The 23,806-nt window shown below is 43.6% G+C and overlaps 1 protein-coding gene and 1 long non-coding RNA gene across 3 annotated transcripts; one reads left to right on the top strand and one right to left on the bottom strand.

Annotated features, from left to right (window-relative positions):
• Positions 1-691: 691 nt before the first annotated feature.
• On the bottom strand, positions 692-9,494 carry LOC134476060 (uncharacterized). The gene is made up of 2 exons (XR_010047505.1): positions 2,714-9,494; positions 692-1,210 (listed from the first exon to the last, which is right to left on the bottom strand). It is a non-coding gene; the product is annotated as an uncharacterized LOC134476060 (long non-coding RNA).
• Positions 9,495-12,553: 3,059 nt separating this feature from the next.
• Bmp2 (bone morphogenetic protein 2) lies at positions 12,554-23,603 on the top strand. Of its 2 annotated transcripts, none has more exons than XM_063248719.1 (3): positions 12,554-12,855; positions 13,956-14,253; positions 21,534-23,603. In XM_063248719.1, the coding sequence occupies exons 2-3, from the start codon at positions 14,085-14,087 to the stop codon at positions 22,376-22,378; spliced, it is 1,014 nt and encodes a 337-aa protein (XP_063104789.1). In that variant the 5' UTR covers positions 12,554-12,855; positions 13,956-14,084; the 3' UTR covers positions 22,379-23,603. The 2 variants fall into 2 exon arrangements, with proteins under 2 accessions (XP_063104789.1, XP_003476638.1); XM_003476590.5 differs by having other exon boundaries at positions 13,904-14,253.
• The last annotated feature ends 203 nt before the right edge of the window (positions 23,604-23,806 follow it).

The following is a 23,806-nucleotide window of genomic DNA, read 5'->3' as shown; positions in this document are numbered from 1 at the left end:
TATTTATACATAAAGTATGCTCCTCCTCTTGCATTTTCATTCTAACTCCTTTTTCATCCCCCCTGGGTCATTAAGTCTCATCAAATCTTAACTTTCTCAATTTCTTATAGTCTTTTTGTTCACCCTATGCTTCCGCTGCGTGCGTGGAATCCCTGTGTCTTGATTAAGTAATTACAACCACCTTTTAATGCGTCCTTCTGCCTATAATCTGGCTCTCTTCCAAACCATCATGCCCACTTCTACCAAAGAGATTTTCTCTAAGAAGCACAGTAGATTTTATGAGGGAAAAGACAAAATTCCTTTGGCCAGTGAAATGCTGGCACCTTTCTCTGTGCCTCCATCCAGTCATGCTTAATTGCTGATCATTTCTTTAATGCATCTTGATGTTTCATGCTTTTGTGCCTTTACCCCTGCTGTTCCTCCTGCCTGGAATTCCCTCCCCCTCTTGGTCTATGGGCCCAACACCTGCTCAGTTTTCATGATCCAATGCAAGTGCAATGGCCTCCCAGGAAAACGTTTCCAACCTCTAGGTGAAGGTACTAACTCTATTCATGGTTCAATTCCTGTACCTTGCTTAAATGGCTATGTGATCAATGTGTGTAAATCATGATATTCAGCTTTGTCACTCCAGAAACCTAGCAATGCCTAGAAAGAAAGTTATGGGATGAATAAATGAATCAAGTGCAGGAAATACGTCTCTAAAGTCAATAGTTTTATTTCATTCTCAGCAAAGTAAAATGCAACTTAAATTTTGAGAGACACTATCTCAAGTCAGTAGAATATCCAGCATTTATTTTGAGTTCCTCCAGAAGCTAGCTTGTTGTCAAGGATTGGGGAAGGTTAGGAGAATGTGAAAAAACAAAATTATACAGAAAAAGAAGAGGCAGGGAAAAGCAAGAATTCTATCAAGTGTATATTACCATGCCAGTCATCATGTGGCTGGTTGAAACACTGGGGTCCTCTAGGCTATGCAGTTTAGAGTTATCCTACTTATCGGTATAGTGGACTCTTGATTATTAGTGGAGAGCTACCATTGGAGGTGCTAGCTCCCTAGTATATCTGACCAGCAGTGCAAGTGGGCAAATTGCACCAGATGAGAAAAAGTCCTTATTTGGCAATCAGGTAGGTACTGTCGCAGTCAATGTTGAAGAGGTCCTGGGAGACATTGATGTGTAGGCTACATCTGGGCTGCAGCATGACCTCATGATCACTATAAAGTAGAGAAAGAAGAAAAAAATCAGGCATTTCTTAAAATCTTTCAGGTGACATATACACCAAAGTATTTGCTCAACATACATGGTTTCTATATAATTAGAGAAGGGATAAGAGTCTTTTGGGTCCCACTCAGACTGTTGTGTCTGGTGAATTAACAGATAACTGAGATGAAACGAATTTGCAGCCAGTGCCACAAAGGCCCTTCAGAGAGATGCACAAGAATGACAGTTGAGAGGCAATTGTGCCAGGCTTAGAAGACTTCATGTGGCCCTGCATGTGTGAAAGTTGCAAATACATGCAAATAAAGTTTTTAAGTAGATGAAGAATCCCTAGGTATTAATCAGAATTGCAAATACATTATTCTCCTGGGATATTTCTTCCTGTAAAGAATAAATAATCACACAGAAATGCTTCAAGAAAGCCAATATATAATACTTTGGCTGATTTTGTTAAAGTTCTTCAGACAATTTCAACTATTTCATTCATTATTTGGAGATAATTTTTGATAATTGTTTCTTATTATATCTTTCCATGGTTTGTATCAGCTTTTCTATTGCCAAATTTATTATTCATTCATTGAAGATAAAGCATCTGAGAAAGCTACTTACAAAGGAACAGTAATGACAATAGTTGTGTTAATGTCCAAAGTTTCATTTATAAACTGATTATTTTTCTGTGATATTATCAGATCTTTTTAAATCCAACACTGAAAGTCTTTTAAGGACTTGGAGATACTCTGTGAATTCATCTAATAGTTATTTTTATTTATTTATTAAGCATGTACTGATCTCAAGTAGTTTAAAATCAAGGAAGGAATCTATTTTATATGTACTTAATTCTCTGGTGCTTCTTAATTTGCAAATAAGTGTTTATAAAAATGAAAAAGATGGAATAATTAAATGAACCTGGAAAGTCAAACTGAACTAAAGAAGAATTTATTATTATAAGTATTTACTGAGATGTACTTTGATAGATAGCATTGATTCACAAAAAATTTTAATAAATTAAGGATATTACAAATAAATGGGAATTTTAAGAGTCATTATAAAATATTCTAAAACTAATGCCAAATCAAGTGACACAGACCAAAAACAGTGCAGGTGATGAGCCGGGATATAGAAACATCAGGGAAAGCTTTATACATACAACCACAGGCCCCGCGTGTGCAGGACAATTCCAGTTTACTCTTGTTGTTCCAGTATATTAGAATCTTAGTTAGTTTTCTCTCCTTGCTGAGACAAAATATTCAACACCCACAAGTTAAGGGAGAAAGGTTTCTTTAGCTCAGTTTGTGGAGGTTTCAGTTCATAACTGGCTGCCTCCAAGATAGGGCAGCATGGCAGACAGGCACTGCAGAGAAAAAAACAGCTTATGCTGGTAAGAAAATAGTAAAACAACAGGACAAGGCAAGCCTCTTTCTGTCTCTTACTCTGTATTCAGGGTATTGGGTTTAGGGCGCTGCCAAATCAATTACTGCACAGAGTTAGCAATCACTCACCTTTAATCCTGGCACCTTTAGTCCTGGAATTGACCATGAATTAATCCCACTCCAGATTCAGCCACCTCTGAAAAAGCTCCACTCATGACTGCATGAGGCTTTGGGAGGACAACTAGACCCAAGCCATAACATTTCACCTGTAAGACACACACATCCTTCTATGCAAAATGAATTTAGTCCATCTCCAAGAATTGCCAAAGCCCTAACAGTTTCAGCATTGCTGAAAAGACAAAGTCCAAAGTCTTTTCTGAGACTTAAGGCAGAATGGTAGCTGCTAGTCGCTGTACAAATGAAAAGAAAGTTAAACACTTCCAATATTCAATGGCACAAAATAGACATTACCATTCCAAAAGATACAAATACAAAGGAATGGGACCAAAGTAAGTCCAAAATCCAGGAGGGCAAACATTAAGCCCTATATTTCCATGAACAGCATGGGAGGCAGTCTATAGCAAGAGGTGAACTCCAAAGGGCTTGAGTGGCTCTGCCTGTACAGCATTTCTGATGGAAATAGCTCCTATGGTTTCTCTCTTGGACCAGCTCTGCACCCTCCTTACAGCTATCCTCCAACATTCCGTGTACCTGGCTTCTCCAAATATTTGCAGTCTCCCTTGCACCTCTGGCTTCACTCTCCCAACTTCACACACTACCCTCTCAAGGGCACACTGGCTGACCTCTCAGACATTCTGAAATATGGGTAGAAGCCTTCCTGACAATATAACTCTTGCGTTCTGCATGCACCTAAAACCAGAATCATGTGGGTGATGCCAGGATTTGCTACCAGAGGGAGCAATAGTCAGGCTACCTTCTTTCCTGGGTGTAGGGCTGAGTGCCTGTATCTCTGAGCACTCTGAACCAAATCCCAAGGAATGAATACCCTAACTACTTTCATTTTAGAATGTGATCCTCTGTGACTCCCTTCTCAAAGCAGTCTTTCCCTTTTACAACTCTGAGGCTGCAAAGATTGGAGTCCTCTTGTATTGTTCTCAGTCTATCTTTTCTGTTGTTTTCTTCTCACAAACTCGTCTTTTTCTTGATAGTGCTTCCAGTGACCAATTTTTCCTCTGTTCCATCTTTATAGGCTGCTCCTTTACTGAAGCTTCCTTTCTGGCCAAAATCACAAAATTTTGACTCCTTTTTCTGAGCTCTTCACTCTTGATTCTCAACATAAATCTGGGTTAAAGTTTCCAAAAGTAGTCATGCTATGGCCTCAACATGAGACTCTTTTGAAACATTTTCTGCAACACTATTTAGTCCACTGCCCTTAACCTTGGTCTCAGGCAAAGTCTCTGGGCATGAGGAAAATGTAGACTAATTTTCTGCCAAGCCATAACACACGTGCTCTGCACTTCAACAGCCAATGCTGCCCTTCTTCCTAGCAGGAACCATCTGAGCCCACTCTTTACCAGCAACATTTTTATCAGGCTTCTGGTCTTCTGACTGGAATTTCCCATCAAGTACAGCCATCAAATACATTCAGCTGGAATGTCTGAATCTTTCCAAACTCCTTCCATAAGCCAGTCCCAAAGGCTTCTGAACCACATGGTCTGATGTAGTCATAGATAACTCCACTCATCCGGTACCAAATTTTGTCTTAGTTATTTTTCTCTTCTTGCTGAGACAAAATACTTAACACTCACAAGTTAAGGAAGGAAGGTTTCTTTAACTCACAGTTTGTAGAGGTTTCAGTCCATAATTGGCTGCCTCAAGGCAGGGTGGCATGGCAGACAGGCATTGTGGAGGAGAAACAGTTTATGGTGGGTGGAAGGTAGCAAAACAATAAAGGACAAGACAAGCCTCTTTCTGTCTCTCGGAGTACTGGGCTCAGGGTGGTGCCAAAACAATTTTTGGACTGATTTAGTAACCACTCACCCTTAATCCTAGAATTGCACCATGAGCAATCCCACTGTAGATTCAGCCACCTCTGAAAAAAGCCCCACCCGTGACTGCATCAAGCTTTGGGGAGAAATCTAGTCACAAGCCATAACAAAGACTTTCTTATTTCTTGCTAAAAAAAAGGTACCTGTTTAGATGATAGATTATTTGATCTTCCTACTTATCCAATAAAATCAAAAGATACACTATGATTGAGACTGTGGTAAAAAATGTAAATGTCCCCAAAAGCTATAAAGAAGGCAAAAGAATACAAATGAATGCAACATGTAGGTGACCAAAAGAGCCCTTTCTTGTGGGATTCAGAGTTCCTCTTGGGAAATCAAGTGAGATGATCTGGGGGACCTGAAATAGGGAGCTTAAGATCAAGTCAGACTGAAACAAGACCTTATTTTGCTAAACATTCAAATCATTATAAATGCACTTACCAATTCATCTCATTTATGGCTAGTTGTCAGTTCAAAGCCCTGCGTATGTATGATAGTAGATGTTCTGGATCAGATAAGGACATTTCCAGCTATCTGATATCTTTAAAAATTCTTTATCTTTGTTTTCATCTCACTTGTCTTTCAGAACAAACTCTCTGGAGCAGCTGTGTTCTGGTTTGGAGACGATGAGCTTTCTCATAGACCTCTGTCAAGTCCTGATAAAAAGCTAAGACATCAACAGGTCCTCACAGGTGAGACCTTAGGTCCGCATCGTTTGTAAAGTCACCTTTCTGCATAGCTCTGTCCACTAAGAAATACAAAGAGTAGGAAGCTGAGGTGATATACTAGACAGAAAGTTATCTTGAGTGAGTCACTAAGCATAAAAATCTCAGTATTTTTCACAGTTTTGCAAATATCTAGGTGATGTTGGGTTTCTACCACAAAGTCTGAGTTTAAAAAGCTATTTGAGGATAAAGATTTGTGGCTATCCTATTGAAGGCATTAGTGACAGTTGCTAGATAAATCTAAAGGGTTCTGTCTGAATCCCCTGTGGTCTTCTTCTTTTATTTTTCTTCTGCATCTGTGATTTAGAAACATCATAACTCTATTGTTCCCTGGTCATCATCATTTAAGACTATTGATGGGCCTTTTCTGAAAACTCTCTTCTTCTGCTTTCCATGACAGATTATCAAAGTCTTTTTTTTTTCACTTCTGTGAACACTTTGAAAGTGACATCTATGGCTTTGCTTGCTAATTCTTTTGTTACAATCACTTTCTTCATCATGGGGACCTGCATCTGACAGCTGCATTTTAAAGGAGGAAAGATTTACAGTTGCAGAAGTTCCAATCCATGCTTGGCTGACTCCAGGGCAGAAATGGCACGCTGTAAGGGCCTGCTGCGGAGAAAAACTGCTCCTGTCATGGTGGCCAGGAAGCACAGAGAGAGAAGAGAGGAGCTAGAAGGGCAGAAGTACCCTTCCAGATCACGCTCCCAGTGACCCACTTCTTCCCAACAAGCCACACCTTCTTAAGCACATTTACCTATAAACTAAATAGTAGCATATAGTGCCCCCAGAGCCCATCACCTTCAAAAGCCCCCCTCTGAGCAAATAAGATTAGGAGACATGCTAGATCTAAATAATAACATCTTTCTGTTCCAATGATTAAGCCTTAGCACACAACGCCACAACTCCATTCGCTAACCTGAAATTCCCTAAACTCCTGCCTAATGTCTAGGGACCTGTTCTAGATTTCCATGAGGATATCTAACCAGAGGCTCATTGGTTCTTTTAAAACCTGAGCCTCCCATTTGGCTTCTGTTCATACCGATCTTTGTTAAGTGCTCTTCTACTACCTTTTTGTTGCTGTTGCATTGTTGTGTGCGTGTGTGTGTGTGTGTGTGTGTGTGTGTGTGTGTGTGTGTTGGGTATTTTTTGCCATGCAGCCTCTGTCCCTACAAATATTCCATTCTTCCTGTCTCCAAAGCTTCAACACTCACATGCCACACCCTTCTCAGCAGATCTCTGCTGAGCTTTCATGTGGCCTTAATTTCTATGTGGACTGTAGACCTCTGTAGCCACTTGTGGATATAGTTATAAAAGCTACTCACTGGTATCTTGGTCTACAATTTCTTTTTATACTTCCTTCCTCCTTATTACTGAGTGTGACATTATGCTTCCTAATGCACATTCTAAGCACATCAGTAAAATCCTTACACAGTGGTCCACTTACACAGGATAGAGCACAAACTCATTAGGCTCACAATTGTGAGTCTCAAGGTCTTGGAGTCTGCTTACCATCACATCTTCCTCTGCTGGATATTCTTTTTCCACCCCACTACACTCTGTCTTGCTTTGTGCCTTGCTTTGTGTCCTTTGGGACTCCCAGAGTCTGCTTCATAGACTCAGTATACTACATTGTGCGTTTTGTTTTTGTTTTGGTTTGTTTTTGTACTGGGATTAAATTTAGGGCCTTATATCCCCAGCTGTCTTAAGCATTTGAGACAGGGTCTCACAAAATACCAAGCCGCCCATATTGAGCTCAGATGTGTGCTCTGCCTCAGCCTCTCTGAGTGCTGATATCATTAAGTGTATTCCATGTCTTGCTTCCCTGGTCCTGAGTAAGAATTTATCTATGAACACGATAGGATTTTATTCCCATTATAGGGTATGCTACACATACCAGTGAAGTGGTTTTTGCAGATGTAAGTAATATTCCTAAGCAACTGAATACGAATTACTCAAAATGTTGATGGTATTAGGACAGCCTAATATACTCAGCCGAGAGGGTCTCATAGTCAGGTGGTCTCCTGCTGGCTTGATGAAAGAAGTGATCATGAAAAAGTCCTACAGCTATAAGGTAGTAGATTCATCCAGTAACCACATGAGTGTGGAACAGGATTCTGTGCCTTAGCAAGGCTCCAGCCCTGGCCAGTATCAACTGTGTCTTGTGAGATCTTGAGAGTCCCAGCCTAGCCATGCTGGGATTCTCAGGCTACAGAAATAATAAGTGAGCATTAAGTCACTAAGCTCGTGACAATCTGCTATACAGCAATACACAACTAATACACTGTCCCTTTCCAAATTAGGGCAACAGATTAGGGCCCACAGATGCTCAGAGGGTAGGAGAGGAGAAAGGTTGAGGCATTCATTCTCTGTCAGCTCCCACTCCTGCCAATGATTCTCCTTCAGCTGCAGCATCGGAGGCCCTCAGAGCTGCTTCTCCTGTGCTGGGTGGATCTAGGGCCCCCGAGACCTGCCGGCCCTTCCCGCGGTGGGCCTCATACTTCACTGTCTCTTACCATTCTCCCTCCACTCCGCCATGAGTTTTTGCAATACTCCTTTGTTAGGCTCCCTTCACCTGCCCCTCTAGAGGGACCATCACCCGCCTCAAGAATAGACTGACCGCCTAGTACTGCCTTATTTCTACCCAAACCCACCTCCAAATTTGTGCTAACTCCTCATATTCCTCAGGACCTCATCCTGCATTTTTCCACCTGATGTCTTGGCTTAGGTATGTTCCACTAAATGGAACTGAGAGCGGATTAGTGTGGTAGTGGTGGTAGTGAGAGGCAAAAACACAAATTCTAGAATAAAGTACCGTTTGTGTTATTTGCTAGCTGTGTGAGCTTGGGGAAATGGCTTAACCTTTCTATCCAGTTTCTTTATCGGTAAAACAGTTAATAACGCCCACTGTGCAAAGTTTATAGGAGGATTAAATGCAATCAATAACAAATGAAAAGCATCTAGGACCTACAGCTCAGTAATTAATGGTGTTGATGGAAAGTCTGCTGCTATGAATGCTGATGTTGGTCATAAGGATATCTGCTGAGCTTACTGAAATCCTACACACCCAAATATTCCTCTGGAACACTCTCACTGGATCTATGGAGCCCCCATTTCAGAATTTAGATGGCTCTCCACTGAAACCACAGCGATAGTTCATTTCTCACTTCTTTTAAAGTTCTTACCTCATATGCTTTGTGTTTAGTACCTACCTGTGAACACATTACATTCTCCCACTGAAGTCTAAATAAACTATGTGTAGAGATTGTGTACATTTGTTTTCACTGGGACCTACGTGGCAGAGCATCATAGGTTTCATCACTGTTCAATAAAATTTGAAGAGTGTTTGTGTGAAAAATATTGTGGTTAACTCTTCAGAACCTAATAAACACAAGATCCAAATGTTTTGATGTCACTGGCCAGATGCACACCTATGTCATTATAAGCTAATTAAACAATGTTCAGTGGATAGGCTAAAACATTATCTCTTGGCCAACTTGGCTTCCATACACATCCAAATCACTCCATTCTATCTATCCTTCCTACTATAGCTAATCAAGCATTAAATAGGTGTAAATTTGATGAAATGAATGCTCTTTTTCTCTGTGGCTCCTAGTTCTTGTTAAAAAAAAAAAAAAACAACTCACTGAGCAAATAAGTAGGACTGGGGCTGGGTGTCACAGAGTAATAAATGACACATATGTTAAAAGCCAAGAGGTTTCTCAGGGGAGTTGCCACAGGTTTCAATGGAATGACAATTACAAGGTAGATGGATCCTGTCATGCCTGCTGTGACCTTTACAATACATGAGGATCATTAGTTCAGTGTTAATCTGCATAATGGTTGGCCTAGTATGAACAATGCTAATAGCTGCAGGATGCAATAAAATTAAACATTATCAGGGCCGAACTGCTAAAGGAAAAGTTGCCAAAGTATGACTCTTTAAGCACTTAATTTCATCCCAGGTCATGTCCACACACAATCAGTTACGGATTTCCGGTAACTCTTGAAAAACTCGCAAGAAAGGATTGGAATGTTAAAGCAATAACCGTCTTTGTCTGTATATAGAATCTTCACCTTGCCCTCTGCACTTTTTCCTGGTTGCCTGTCCTTTCTGAGGTGTCTGCACTTTCCACTACCACTACCGCTTAACTAAATACCCACCCCACCCATGCCTATACCTCGCCACTTGTATGGAAGACACATTAAATCTAATAAACTCAGAAGGAATCTCAGCACCAGGACCCAAGACCTTTGAATAAGCCTTTGAAAAACAGATGCAACCAGGGCAGCAGTAGTTGCTACATTGGAAGCAAAGAGACAATGTGGTCTCAAAGTATCAAATCACCCCAAATTTTAAATTGCAGGTGGAAAGTGGCCCATGGGAAACAGAATGAAAAGAAATGAATTATCTCTATTTAGGTTTATCAACCCTGACTATTGCTGTTTTCTGGAAAATGTACTCTGCATCAGCCTTGTACTTTGTACCCGAATCTGCCTTTGCAGACTAATTAAGCTACTTCTTTAATTAAGCTACTTCTTTCTCACGAACGTTGCAACTCACATCCACCACAAGAGGGCAGCCATATCTAAAAAACAACCAGCCGGCCTTGCTCTTCAAAAGGAGAAATAGGGCCAAATTGTAGGAAAAGCTCTGCTTCAGAAAAGTATTCAGCAGCCCCTCAGAAATCACACACTCTACATAAAAGAGGGCTGTGGAGGGTGATACTGACACAGGATAGAATGTCCAGACATGTAAGTTTCCCCTCAGTTTGACTATCAAAATCATGTGCACTGACAAGGTATCCATTTCTCAAATTATGAAAGCCTAAAGCTGCCAGACATCTTTGATGTCATCACCAGATTCATTTTTCATCCTTTCTTGGGGTGTGTCCAACAGCTATCAGCTTTCTCTTCCTCTTTAAAAGCAACATGCTGATTTAAGTCCCACATAGGTTTTATTTAGTTTTGTTTTTAAAACCTCACTGATGACAGAAGCAATTGTTAACTTCTCATTTAAATTCGATGGGGAAGGAAATGGTTTCGGAAGTATCATAAACACTTCTTGACTTAAGTGTCTATGAGGAGAACATGTTTTACTGCCGACTTGCTTGGTGTCCAGTGATTCAGAGTGACAACTTCCATGGTACTTTTTTTAAAGAACAAAATAGTATATTCCTGAATATTTTAACCCCCTTCTTTTTTTTCCTAGTAGGCAAGCATCCTCCAAAATACCTCATTTGACCTTTATACCTTCACAGTGAGTGCCCAACACCCCTCTGTGGGTTGCTAATCCAATTTATGTGAGCAAAGCCTAGAATTATTTTAGCTCCCCAACTGAAAAAAAAAAGTTTTCTTTGTCTCCCTGGTGCAGGCCTCAAAGGTCTGCTACAGAGCCTGATGGCAACTATCCGGCCTTTTCAGCCTTTGGCTTTGGGGGTCATGCAAGAAACTTGTCCGTGCTTCTAAAATCCCAGGAGGGATGACAACCATTCCCAGGAGATTCATAGTGCAGCAGCTTTGGGGAGTATTTCAGCCAAGGAAGACCGGTGACTTGGACACTTGACTCCACTTCTGGGGACCTGGTGGAATGGGGTGGGGTAGAAAAGGCTGGAAGGTCCCAAATTGTTTTGTACGGTTAGCTCACACCATGCTTTATTGTACCCTCCCCTGAGCTGCTTATCGCTTGCCTCAGAGTTGGGTAAGATAAGTATCACAGTGATTGCTACCTGAAAGAAAGAAAGAAAGAAAGAAAGAAAGAAAGAAAGAAAGAAAGAAAGTCCCTCCCCTCCCCCTCTCTCAGGTCGCCACACACAGTCCAGGTAACACATGGCATGAACAGGAGACCCCAGCATCACTTACACAGACCTGTTCATAGAAACTGGTACCTTCCGCTCGTTCTGTTTACATAAAAAAAACATTTTTAGAAACCTTGGCATACATTTCTGTATATTAGATATGTTATTTGAATATAAATGTACCCATGTATTTATGTAAGTATGAATGCACAAAATGCATTCACATTTGTAACTACACAAATCTGTGTTCACACTTAAATAACACCCACGTTACACCCTCATTTTCTTTAAATTCTCCAGACCCCAACAAACACAAGTGTTTACTCCAACTCTCAGCCTAGATACCTTGTAACCTGATTTCTTAAAAAAAAAAAAAAATAGACTAGTACAGAAAAACTTCAAAACGAAAGTTGAATAACGGGCCAGTGGGGACACAAGAGGTCCTGCATGTGGGCCGGATCTCGCGAAGGCGACTTCTCCAGGGTCTGCTCTCCGCGGCCTCACGCCCCCGCCCTCCGCCCCACCCTGCAGCGGCCGCCCGGGCGCGCCGTCCACACCCCTGCGCGCCGCTCCCGCCCTCCTTTCGGGGATCCCCGGCGAGCTGCGCTGCCGAGGGGGAGGTGTTCGCCCCGGCCGAAAGGCAGCCGGCAGGCGGCGTCCCCTTTAAAAGCCGCGAGCGCCGCCGCCGCCGCCGTCGCCGGAGTCCTCGCCCCGCCGCGCCGCGCTCCGCGCCCGCACTCGCAGCGCCGCCCCGGACGCCCGCAGCCCAGCCGCGGCCCCGCGCGCCCTCGGGGCGAGCGCCGCGCGGAGCACAGGCAGCGACCCGCGCGGAGTGAGGCGCCCCGCCGTGTGCGCCGCGTCGCTGTGGCCTCGGCTGCCCGGGCCGCGCCGGACCCGCGCACAGGCGCGCAGAGCGCCGCGGACCCCCGAGCGGAGCGCGAGCGCCGCGATGCCCGGCGTCCCCCGCCGGGGAGCCGGAGCTGGGGGCGCGCCGGCCGCGGTGTGAGCGGACCCGGGGCTGGCCGCGGAGACACTCGGCCCGAAGGCTAGGAGAGGACGGCCGTCCGCCCCCATCGCCCAGGACTCGGCCGGACCGGCGGGAGAATGCGCCCGAGGACGGCACGCCGGAGCCGCGGCGGGTGCCCCCGGCCAGCGCGCGTGGGGCAGCGCTGGAGGAAGGCGGAGTGATGCGGGGGCGCCGCCCGCCGCCCGGCACTCAGATCGTCGCTGCGCCCTTCCGCGGACCCGGCGTCGCCCAGGATGGCCGGCCCGAGCCCGGCGCTGCGGCGGGGATAGCGCCGAACGCCCGAGCCCCGAGCCCCGGAGCCGGCCGCGCGTCCCGAGAGCTCCGGCGCCCCAGGACGGCGACGGCAGCAGCCTCTCTTCTCCCCTCCCGTGCTCGCCCGGTCCCGCACTCCTCCCCCCGCTCGCGGCTGTGTGTCAGCACTTGGCTGGAGACTTCTTGAACTTGCAGGGAGAGTGAGTGACTCGTGCTCTCCGCCTGCGCCCGTGCCTCTCACCGGCCGGCGGATCCAGCCGGGTCGTCCCCGAGCCCCGCCACCCCGCGCCGGGCCGAGCCGGGACGCTGCTCCCGGCGCGAGCAGGCGACTGTACGGCCAGGAAAGGGGACGGACACCCGGTCCCTGCGCCGGCTCTTCGGACGGAGCTTTTTCCATGTGGAGGCTTTTTCAATGGACGTGTCTCCGCGTGCTTCCTAGACGGACTGCGGTCTCCTAAAGGTAAAGGACGCGGGGCCGGGGTCGGGCCCGGGCTAGTGTGGGGGACGCGGCTCCCGGCTCTGGGCCTCCCCGGGGTAGGACGGGCTGGACATAAACAGACCCCAGCTGGTCCACGTGCAGCCCAGAGCAGCGGGACGCCCCTGCCCCATCTCCCCTGACTGTCCCTCCTCTTTTCAATATTACCAAGCCTGTTAACACGTAGACGACTAAAAAATAGGTAAATCTCTTTGAGTGGCCCCTGGGTTTCAGCCTTTAGTCGCCAACCTGTACTTCTGGCCTTGGCGATCCCTTATTCATTCTTTGGATTTCTTCAGGAATTCTGTGGTTTCCACTAGGAGAGGAAAGGGTCAGGAGCTGGAGTTCATGGATTCGATTCGATTCCACAAGTGCAAGAGGGCAGTGCTGCAGTGCCAGTGTGTTTAACAGCTGACATGTGCATTAGTAGATAGGAGCCATTTACAGGCTCCCAGGAGGCTGCTTGTGTTTTTGGATGGCACAAGGTGATGGAGTGGCCGGTTGTTCACCCCGAAGGTTAGGGGCGTGGGCTCCAAGTTGCAGGCGCCTTCAGAAGTTGAGTTTACAGGTCTGGAAGTTACAGACGCGCGCGTGGGTATGTGTGAGAGTGACTATGTGTGTGTGTATGTGTGTGTGTGTGTCTGAGGAAGTTATATACAGTGCCTCTCAGGAAGTCACATGCACTGTTGATGCATATTTATACGCAAGTGAGCACTGGACAATGTGCGGATTTGTAGGGGACCAAGGTGCCAGATAAATTATTCTCCCAGATTTCTAGCATTCACTGTCAGAGCTGGTGTCATAGACAAAAAGGTGGCAGTCGCAGACTCTGCTCAGTTGAGGGCAAAACCCCCTAATGAGAAGTCAGATGGGTGAGAATGGGATTGGAGCTCTCAAGGACTGGCGACCCCTCCAACGATGCGCGCCAGGAGGGCACCCTGGAAGCGGCGGCGGAGAGCCTGGGGCCGCGGGGGTGGGCGGACGGGAGGACGGGGCGGGGAACTCGGGTGACTCACGTCGGCCCTGTCCGCAGGTCGACCATGGTGGCCGGGACCCGCTGTCTTCTAGCGTTGCTGCTTCCCCAGGTCCTCCTGGGCGGCGCGGCCGGCCTGATTCCCGAGCTGGGCCGCAGGAAGTTCGCGGCGTCGTCGGGCCGCCCCTCGTCCCAGCCCTCGGACGACATCCTGAGCGAATTCGAGTTGCGGCTGCTCAGCATGTTCGGCTTGAAGCAGAGACCCACCCCCAGCAAGGACGCCGTGGTGCCCCCCTACATGCTGGACCTCTACCGCCGGCACTCGGGCCAGCCCGGCGCGCCCGCCCCGGACCAGCGGCTGGAGAGGGCGGCCAGCCGCGCCAACACGGTGCGCAGCTTCCACCACGAAGGTGAGGCGGAGCGGTGGGAGCGGGTCCGGGGCCGGCTGGCCGCGGTGCAGCTGACCTTTCCCGTGTGGCTTACTACTGAGCGCACCGCCTGTGCTGCTGGGGAGCCCGGGATTCCCCTCCGTGCCTCGGCACCCTTCCCCTGGCCAGCGGCCAGGGGCATAGCTCCTCCCCCAGGAACCCGAGCAGCTTCTAGAGATGGGGAAGGTGAGGGTCAGAGGCACGCCCCCAGTCAGCTCAACGCGCCGGAATTCCACAGCGGGAGCCAGAGAAGGATTGGGATTTCTTACAATCTGTTTGGAAACCCTTGCTCTATAAATCTGCGTCTTGTTTAAGCCAGGGATTCGGGTTTAGACACAGCCAAGGGCAGAATTTTCAGAGATAGTAATATTGAAAAATCAAAGCCCAGGGCCTCAAAGGCTTTCTAATTTACAGTTGATCTGGACCTGGTTTGGAAGATTTTGAATTCCTATTTAATCCTCGTGGGAGATCAATTCTAAAATCAATCTTATTATTTCCACAATGACTTTCTTGTCTTGCACTTAAATCTTAGGCTGTGGTTGGAGACAAGGCAAGCCTTAAAGATAAAAGCTTTTGCAGCCACTGCCTGCTTTCTTCATGTGCAGTGAAATGTGGACTTTTTTTTCTTTTATGATACTCAGTGTGACTCCTGAAGGTAGGATATTTCTGCTTGTTTCATCAGAAAGGTATTCAGTGGATTTGAAATGTCTCAGGGCAGCTACTGAGATCTCTTCAACCTACATTCTTAGAGCAATTAGTCAAGTCAAACACAGGTTCAATCTCTGTTCTTTTGATATAGTCTTAAAAGCCCTTTTAAAATATCCTCTACTCAGAGAATGATATTCTTTAAGTTCTAGAGCAGAGGGCAGTAGGTAAATATGTGCATGTCATAGAGCACCTATGAGTAGACTACTAGGGAGTGGGGAGTGAAGTTCCCTTTTGCTTGCCTTGCAAAGCAAAGGGTGAGGTGGTTTTCTTCCAGTAGAGATCTGTATACTATTAGAAACAAATTAGAAATGGCACAGCCCCAATTTTTCCCAGTGCAAAGTAAGACACAGTTGTGAGAATCTGGGTTGATAATGAGAAGTCCCAAAGGTCAAGGCAGGTCCTAGAGGAATCCTTCAATTCCAAATCCACTTCAAAAATGCTCTCGGCTGGCAGAAGTCATAGGTTTCTTACAAATACATTAAGACATCTTCCTACTCCCTTAGAGTGCTCCACTGAAAGCAGAAGTTGTCTGTTGTCTTATGTAGAAATGTTTTCATTTGTGTACATTCTGCTGTCCTAACCCGGAGATGATTATAGAGCCAGCGGATTATTCCCATGTGATATTGATTAGAAATAGTTTTTCTGGATAGAAAAGTAGCAGGCATAGCTTTTTAAGTCACGTCTTCTGGAAATTTATCATGGCAGCCATCCTTAACTTTATTCATAAGGCCAGGAAGGTACTGTGATTTTTTTCTACCTTGAAAGTAAGCTCATTTAAGTCAGGTAATACCTAAAGCATTCAACTGAGTGATGATTGCATCAACCAGCCTGCATTATCATTCTCTTACTTTATCTAGAAGTGACTTGGTTAAAACTTTGGCAATATATTATTCGAATGTTATTTTCACTTGAATGTGTGCTTGATTCTTTAAATTGAATTTACATGTTTAAAAATGTGAATATTGTGTGTCAAACAGTACAGCAATTACCAAGTTAAAGTCAGCTTGCAATAATAATTTCACATCTTAGTGCATTCAGATGATAGAGAAAAGCTATGTAATGTTGGTCCTCACTTTCAACAAATCTCTTTCCTCATTGTGACAAGAATACCATCATTAGGCTGGATATTGCACTTTTTGAAGGCTATTCATTGTTGTGTAACCAAGAATTTGATTTTTATAAGCATTCTTATACCACACATGCTACTAAAAATCTTTTAATAAACCTTGTGATTAAGGCTGCTGGCCCCAAAGCAGAATTTAGTTTCTACAAGGTTAATAGCTCTCACTTACTAAAGAACCAAAAGAACCCTATTAAAGTACTTGTTGAGGGTTTTTTTTTTTTTTTGGTAAGTAATGTCAGATGATTTGGTAGAATTATGCGACGAGATGCATGGATGGAGTTCTTTCTAATGTGTGTATGTTCAGACTCCAAAATGAGTGATTTGAGACACCATTATCAGTTGTCATTTCTCCTGTTGGATATTATTTCAGGCCTTTCTACAGTGGCTTGGGAAGCACACAACCTGTGCTAAAGTTCTCTTTTTAGAAGTTGTTAGAAATGCATCAACCATATGGGTCTTTTAGGACTGCACTGAGTGTAGAAAAATCACCTTAACAACTGGGTTATGCTTTGCTGCCCTTAGAGACACATTGACGTTGGTTGGTTGCAAAAAGCCTTTTGATCAAAAAGATCAGAACGTACAAGTACCATGTACTTGCTCTCCAGACTTTAGAGGACACAGTCTTTCTTATTGCATGAAATAATCGAATTATTTGCCTATATGGGACTAAATTTAGCTTTCAAATAGGGTTGAATTCTGTTCCCGCAAATGTAATTCCCTTGAAGATGTAATTACCTTGAAAGTATAAGAAAGTTGTAGAAACAACCCATTGCTCTGTGCTAGAGAAAGCATGTCACAGATTCTCAGAAAGCATGTCACAGAATGGAGATGTGCAGCCATGCTCAACCAGTGCTCACCTTCGCTAGCACCCCAGGTGGGACAGTGTGATTACAAAGGCCCTATGGGCAGGACAGTTGCTGCATAGGAAAATGCTCTGGGACATTGAACTTTGGGTGCTCCATGGGAGTTTTTGTCACTGACATAGTTGGCTCCACTTCTTTTTTATGATTCTGACTGTTCCTTCTTGATTCCTTCTTATTGAGCTGCTTTGTCTCATGGACTTGTGCTTTGGATATTTCAGTAAGTAGTCAGTGGTAAGCAGGATGGTGATCGTTGCGGAGGTGCTGGTGTCCAGGGCGAGCAGAAGCCAAACCAGGGTTACTGAGGACTGCTGGGCTCTTCTTTACTTTAGTTGCCACTGCCTTTGTTGTCCTAAAATAAAACTTAGTCTCTGTAACCTTTTGCACTCCATCCCTTTATTTCTTGGTGTAATAATTATTTTTATCTTCTAGAAAATCTGGTCTATCATACACAGCCCCTTGAGTTTTGTTGTAAGGCAGAGATGTCCAACTTTATTGATTTTCTAGAATATTTACAAGTGTTGTTACTGTTTTGGTATAGGTTTTTTTTTTTCTATCCAAAGAGTGTTGCAAAATTCTCAAAGACTAATGATAACTTACTTTTAAAATAAAACTTACCATGCTTTGTGACTGTAGAAATAACAGTCACAAAATAGCAGTGGTTCTAAATAAGATCTGCATGAGCCAGTGGACCTGTGCCACTTTACTTTCTGGCTCCTTTAGTTCTGTCCACTGTCTGCACCATGCCTGGCAGTATGTTCCTGTCGTGTAGTTAGCACAGAACTGACTCTGCAGTTGCCATTGCACTAAATATTAATATGCCTGGATAGTTTTGACTGTTGCTTAAGGTTCAGACTCCTCCCCTGTGAGCCAGTGCCGTCTAGTGGCTGGAAACTTGGGCACCTCAGTACACTCCAGTTCATAGCCCTGTGACCTTAGGTAAATTACATAACCTCTCTGAGCTCTTTCACTCACACAGTGGAGATGATCTGGGTTCCTCGCTAATCAGTTTGTGGTGAGATGATTCATACAACGTTATGAGCACAAGACTGTCACAAAAGAGCAGCCACTTAACATTATTATGATGGTTTTTTATGCTATATTTTCTCTTTCTCTAGGAGAGAGGGAGCCAGAGTAGATCTCTACTACTCCTTTGGATAAGTTTGAGGTAGAGGATGAATAATCAGCATAGTGCATATGACTGAATTAGGTCTTCACTTGTAGAAAACAGGTCAAATTTTTGCCTTATTTTCTTCATTTTCCCACATTTTCATAGCCATGGCTCTCTCCACCTGGTTGATAATGTCAGAGGCGCATAAACTCAGGTTGAGACTCTTCAAACTTCTCAGCAAATTCAGCTGATTCAAAAGGGATATTTACGGGGAATTAACAACTGTATAAGCCTCCCCAAATCATAGATTACCTACACTGTATTTTCTGAGTCCCCAGGCTTGCTGTGATTTGTAGATGTAATTGGCTTTGTTTCAAATAGTTTTGGAATCCTCCACCCTCAAGAAAAGATTGAAGCTTTTCTCTTGGGGGAGGAGGCTGCATGTGCCCTAACCTTGGGCACTGATTTCCTGGGGTCAGGAGGTTTCTGTGAGCAGAGCTGACTTACAACAGTGCCTGGAGTCTGCTGTCCTACTGCAGGCCTCTGTAGTGAGAGTAGGACAGGGTTTTTTCAAGGATTAGCTTGATGCAAGTGCAATTAGAAGTTTAGAGAAAGGGCTTTGTATGGCCTGTTACTATGTAAGAGTGGAATTTTCTCTTTTGCTGAGGCCACGAAGCCAGTCTGCTTTGATAAGTCTTCTTACCTCCAGTGAAATTTCGAACCATGGGAAATTGCGGTTTTCTGTGTTTCTGGTTGGAGAGAGGCACTTTTCTATGATTTTATTTTTATTTTAGAAGGTTATTATCCTGTTTTATGCCTCTCTTTATACTCAGCTTCCAGACTTCATTTACTTCTCTGTCTCACTGGACATTGTCCCTTTATTCTCGTCCTCCAGCCATGCATACATGTGCCTGTGCTGATCACATCTTTACTTTGTCCTTTTGGACTGGGATTTGGGACTTTTGTTGATTGTGATTTCTCTAGGTACTCTGATGAATACAGAGCTATTCGTGGAGTTGCCTGGGTCGTATGCCTTTTTTGCCTCTCTATGAAAGAATCCGGAGTGTCTCAATGTGCTGGCATTAGGAAGCAGAGAGCTCATTTGGTTTCCAGTTTAGTGTGTGGGCCTGGGGGGAATGCTACTAATTCTCACATTCTTGGAAGGTGCCTGCAACAGAAGCAGTGGCTTCCTGGTGGTAGGAAGAAGGGACTTTAAAAAAGAAGCAATGCTCGGTACTTGTTTGGGCCACTGGAAGGACCCCTGGTTCTTTTGGGGGGAGAGTGATTTTAGTGATCACACCTAGCCCAAAGAACCATTGTCTTACAGTGGGATTCAGAATGTGAATTGATCTTAGGTGTCCCAGCAAAGTTGGATTACGGGGCACCAAAGGACTATGGAAGATTATCCTTTGGGTAATATTCATGGGTAGTCTCCATGTCTAGAAGAATTGTCAGAGACCCTTCTGTTCGAGTCTTTCTCTGGCCTCCTATAGCCTTGACTGTTACTCCTTGGCCAACACTAAATGATACTGTGCATATTATTATATAGAAGAAAGGCAACTTAAAAAGGTACTCCTCTGGCAATGCTTGAATGTGGAAAACATCCTTTAAAACCTTGACATCCAATGTGTGCTTCATCAACTTGAAACATCCTTTTAAGAGCTCCCTGGGAATGTAGAACTCAGGCCCCTCCTCAGACTCACTGAATTAGCATCTGCATTGGAGATGTAATGGCCCCTAGTTGTATCTGAAAGCTGAAGTTTAGCACCACTGTATGAAAGCATCACTCCATACCTTGGGCGCCAGGCCAACTCTGTGCTTCTACTGAGCTTGGAGTGGCAGACTCTCTGGTGGGGAAGGTTTCTGCAGGTAAAACCTGGGAATGAACCATCTGACATGACTCTCCTTTTGCATCTCTATCAGTGGTGGTAAACTTATGGCACGAGTGCAACAGCTTGCTGTTTGTATCACTGAAAGCTATAAAAGGTTTACCATCACTGATCTAGACTCTGTGAACAACTATAGCTCTTTGTTTTGAAACTTTAAAATTAATAATTTTTAAAAAATTAATAAGATAATCTTTTCTTACATAGAACTTACATAGTTCTTACGTAGAACTATGTCAACATATATTTTGTAAGCACTTGAGTTGAGGTCCTAAGTGAAGCAGGTGACTATTTTTTTGACATAAATAAGAGGATGCAGTAAATCTAGAAGAATATAAATCCAAATATTTCAAACTCTAGTGATATATACTCTTGATTTAATAATAATAATGTGCCCCTGATGACTGGTCAATTACTAGCATTCAAGGTGCCAGGTTATATTTTACTGTTTACTAAGAAAATAATATGTCTTAGAACTGCAGTGCAGGAATCTGAAAGAGACAGATTGTTATGCAAGGCCGTTTAAATGGCTCTGAGACAATGATCACAGACATAGAAAAATGATTCTGTGGTAAGATGAGATTGCTTCTGAAACTCGTAATGGTATTTTTATTCATTTTTTCTATTTCTCTTGTCTATCATGCAATCTGTTATTGGGATAGCCATTTTTTATATGGCTGTTAAATATAAAGAAAATACAAACAGAAGACAAAGTGGTTTTTTTTTTTCCAGAAGCATCTGAAATGACATTTTGATCCTTAAGGTCATAAGGAGGTGAGAGAACAAACAATCAGGAAGCTATTTCTCTGGAAATCGTTCTACTTTAATTACTACAGTTCTTAGTACCACCCATGCGTTTCCAAAGTAGATCCCTGTAAATGCTTTTGTCTCTGGACTTTTGAGTAAAATGGTAGGGTATGCTTTGCAAAATGTCATCGGTGATGTTGAGTTTCAGAGTCTTTAATTAGGAAGCTGAAATCTGTATATCAAGATTTGTAAATCATCTAAATTGCAGAGTAATGTTTTAGAATATTGCTTAAGGGATTGACATTAAAGCCTTTTTTTCCCTAAAGAAATGCAATAATTTCCTCAACTCCTCACTCATTAGACCTCTACTGACTATAGTCCTGACATTTTTGCCCTCAAGTATGTGAGTTCCAAAGAAATGCTTCAGCATTTTACCCATTATTATAGCTGCCTGGAAACCATGTCCTTGTATTAGATCAAAAGCACAACAATTAATTAGGAAATTTGTTTCATGGCATGCATGTTGACATGACCATATAAATAAAGGAGAGAGTATTTTTTAAATGATGTTTTTCTTTTCTTTCTCTGTGTGTGCTTGTGTTTGTGTGTGTGTGTGACCGAGAATGAACCAAGGGCCCTGTGTATGCTAGCAAGCTTTGCACTTTGGAGTTACACCCACCCTTGAGGTTTTATTTTCTGGTTGCAGACTTTTGCATGAGCCGAGTCAAATCCTTCAGTGAGACTCAAACATTCTCATGCCTAATCAGGTTATTACTTCTTGTATTGAATGATTTGTCTTCTTTTCTTCTCTGTCTTTATTAAATTAGAATCCTTGGAAGAACTGCCAGAAATCAGTGGGAAAACGACCCGGCGATTCTTCTTTAATTTAAGTTCTATCCCCACCGAAGAGTTTATCACTTCAGCAGAACTTCAGGTCTTTCGGGAGCAAATGCAGGAAGCTTTGGGAGACAATGCCAGTTTCCATCACCGAATTAATATTTATGAAATTATAAAACCTGCCACAGCCAACTCACCGCTCCCCATGACCAGACTTTTGGACACCAGGTTGGTGAATGAGAACACTAGCCGGTGGGAAAGTTTCGATGTCACCCCTGCAGTGATGCGGTGGACTGCGCAGGGACACGCCAACCACGGGTTTGTGGTGGAAGTGGCCCATTTAGAGGAGAAGCACGATGTCTCAAAGAGGCACGTCAGGATTAGCAGGTCTTTGCACCAGGACGAACACAGCTGGTCGCAGATACGGCCCTTGCTGGTAACTTTTGGCCACGATGGGAAAGGTCATCCTCTGCACAAAAGAGAGAAGCGTCAAGCGAAACACAAGCAGCGCAAACGCCTCAAGTCTAGCTGCAAGAGACAGCCTTTGTACGTGGACTTCAGTGACGTGGGGTGGAATGACTGGATTGTGGCCCCTCCAGGGTATCATGCCTTCTACTGCCAGGGGGAGTGCCCTTTTCCGCTGGCCGATCACCTCAACTCCACTAATCACGCCATCGTTCAGACATTAGTCAACTCTGTGAACTCCAAGATCCCAAAGGCGTGTTGTGTCCCCACGGACCTGAGTGCTATCTCCATGCTGTACCTTGATGAAAATGAAAAGGTTGTGTTAAAGAACTATCAGGACATGGTTGTGGAGGGTTGTGGGTGTCGTTAGCACAGCAAAAAAAAAAAAAAAGTAAAAAAAAAAAATATATATATATACACACACACACATATATATATATTTTAGAAAAAAGCAAAAAAAAAAAAAACCCTCCCCCAACCCCCCCAAACAAAACCAGTTGACACTTTAATATTTCCCAATGAAGACTTTATTTATGGAATGGAGTGGAAAAAAAACACAGCTATTTTGAAAATATATTTATATCTACGAAAAGAAGTTGGGAAAACAAATATTTTAATCAGAGAATTATTCCTTAAAGATTTAAAAATGTATTTAGTTGTACATTTTATATGGGTTCAACCCCAGCACATGAAGTATAATGGTCAGATTTATTTTGTATTTATTTACTATTATAACCACTTTTTAGAAAAAAAATAGCTAATTTGTATTTATATGTAATCAAAAGAAGTATCGGGTTTGTATATAATTTTCCAAAAGCCGTAGTTGTTTTCAGTTGTGTGTATTTAAGATGAAAAGTCTACACAGAAGGTTACTCCGGCAAAGTGCCCAGCACATTTGCTTTTTTTTTTTTTTTTTTTTTTTTTTTTTTTTTTTTTTTTTTTTTTTGCAGCGCGCTACTGTTAAGTTCACAAGTTCAAGTCCAGAAAAAAAAAAAAAAAGCGGATAATCCACTCTGCTGACTTTCAAGATTATTATATTATTCAATTCTCAGGAATGCTGCAGAGTGATTGTCCATGAGAACTCTCATCCTTATTAGAGGGAATATTTGGATAAGAATGAGACAGTTGGTGATACCATACGGAATCCCTTTTCCCACCTCTTCATTTGCAGAATAAAGCAGGACCAATAGTAATAACTAGAAAATGATGACTATGCAGCTAAGTGGATGATGATTTTTGTTCTTCTTCCCTAAACTAGGGATCCCTTCCAGGGGAATGATCTGGCCAAAGTATTAAATAAAACATAAGGTATCTTCATTGTTGATATTGTGGTCATGTATATTTAAAATTGATAGCTTGTGGCCCTAACAATGGATTTGTTGAAAACAGCAGGGAGCTGTTTATGGCCCCAGAGTACTCAGTTTTTTGACTTTCCCCAGACACAACACAATTGTGCACATTATGTTTGCTGCCTGCACCCTGTTCTCCAACCGATCGGCTTGCTTTTCTTTCCAAGGTTACGTGTTTGAACACATTTCTCCAAATGTTAAACCTATTTCAGATAATAAATATCAAAGCTCTGGCATTTCACTCTATAGAGTCCATCCTGTGCAAGAGACTGGTGTGTTTGTACGGCGCTGGCTCACAATGATGACCTTGTGTTGTATGCGTTTTTGTCTCTGCAGTTACTTATTCCAGAGAGGGGGTAGGGGAAAGGTAAGGAATGGTCAGGAGATTGCAAGCAAGTCATTTGAAAATTCGTATTTACACTGAAGGAATTACCGATGATTTAGTGTTT

This window comes from Cavia porcellus, unplaced genomic scaffold (genome assembly GCF_034190915.1).
Source record: "Cavia porcellus strain 051 isolate PalLab524CR breed Dunkin Hartley unplaced genomic scaffold, mCavPor4.1 scaffold_5, whole genome shotgun sequence".
NCBI classification, from domain to species: Eukaryota; Metazoa; Chordata; class Mammalia; order Rodentia; family Caviidae; genus Cavia; species Cavia porcellus.
The sequence above is the reverse complement of the archived record's forward strand: the minus strand, read 5'-3'. Positions and strand labels throughout refer to the sequence as shown.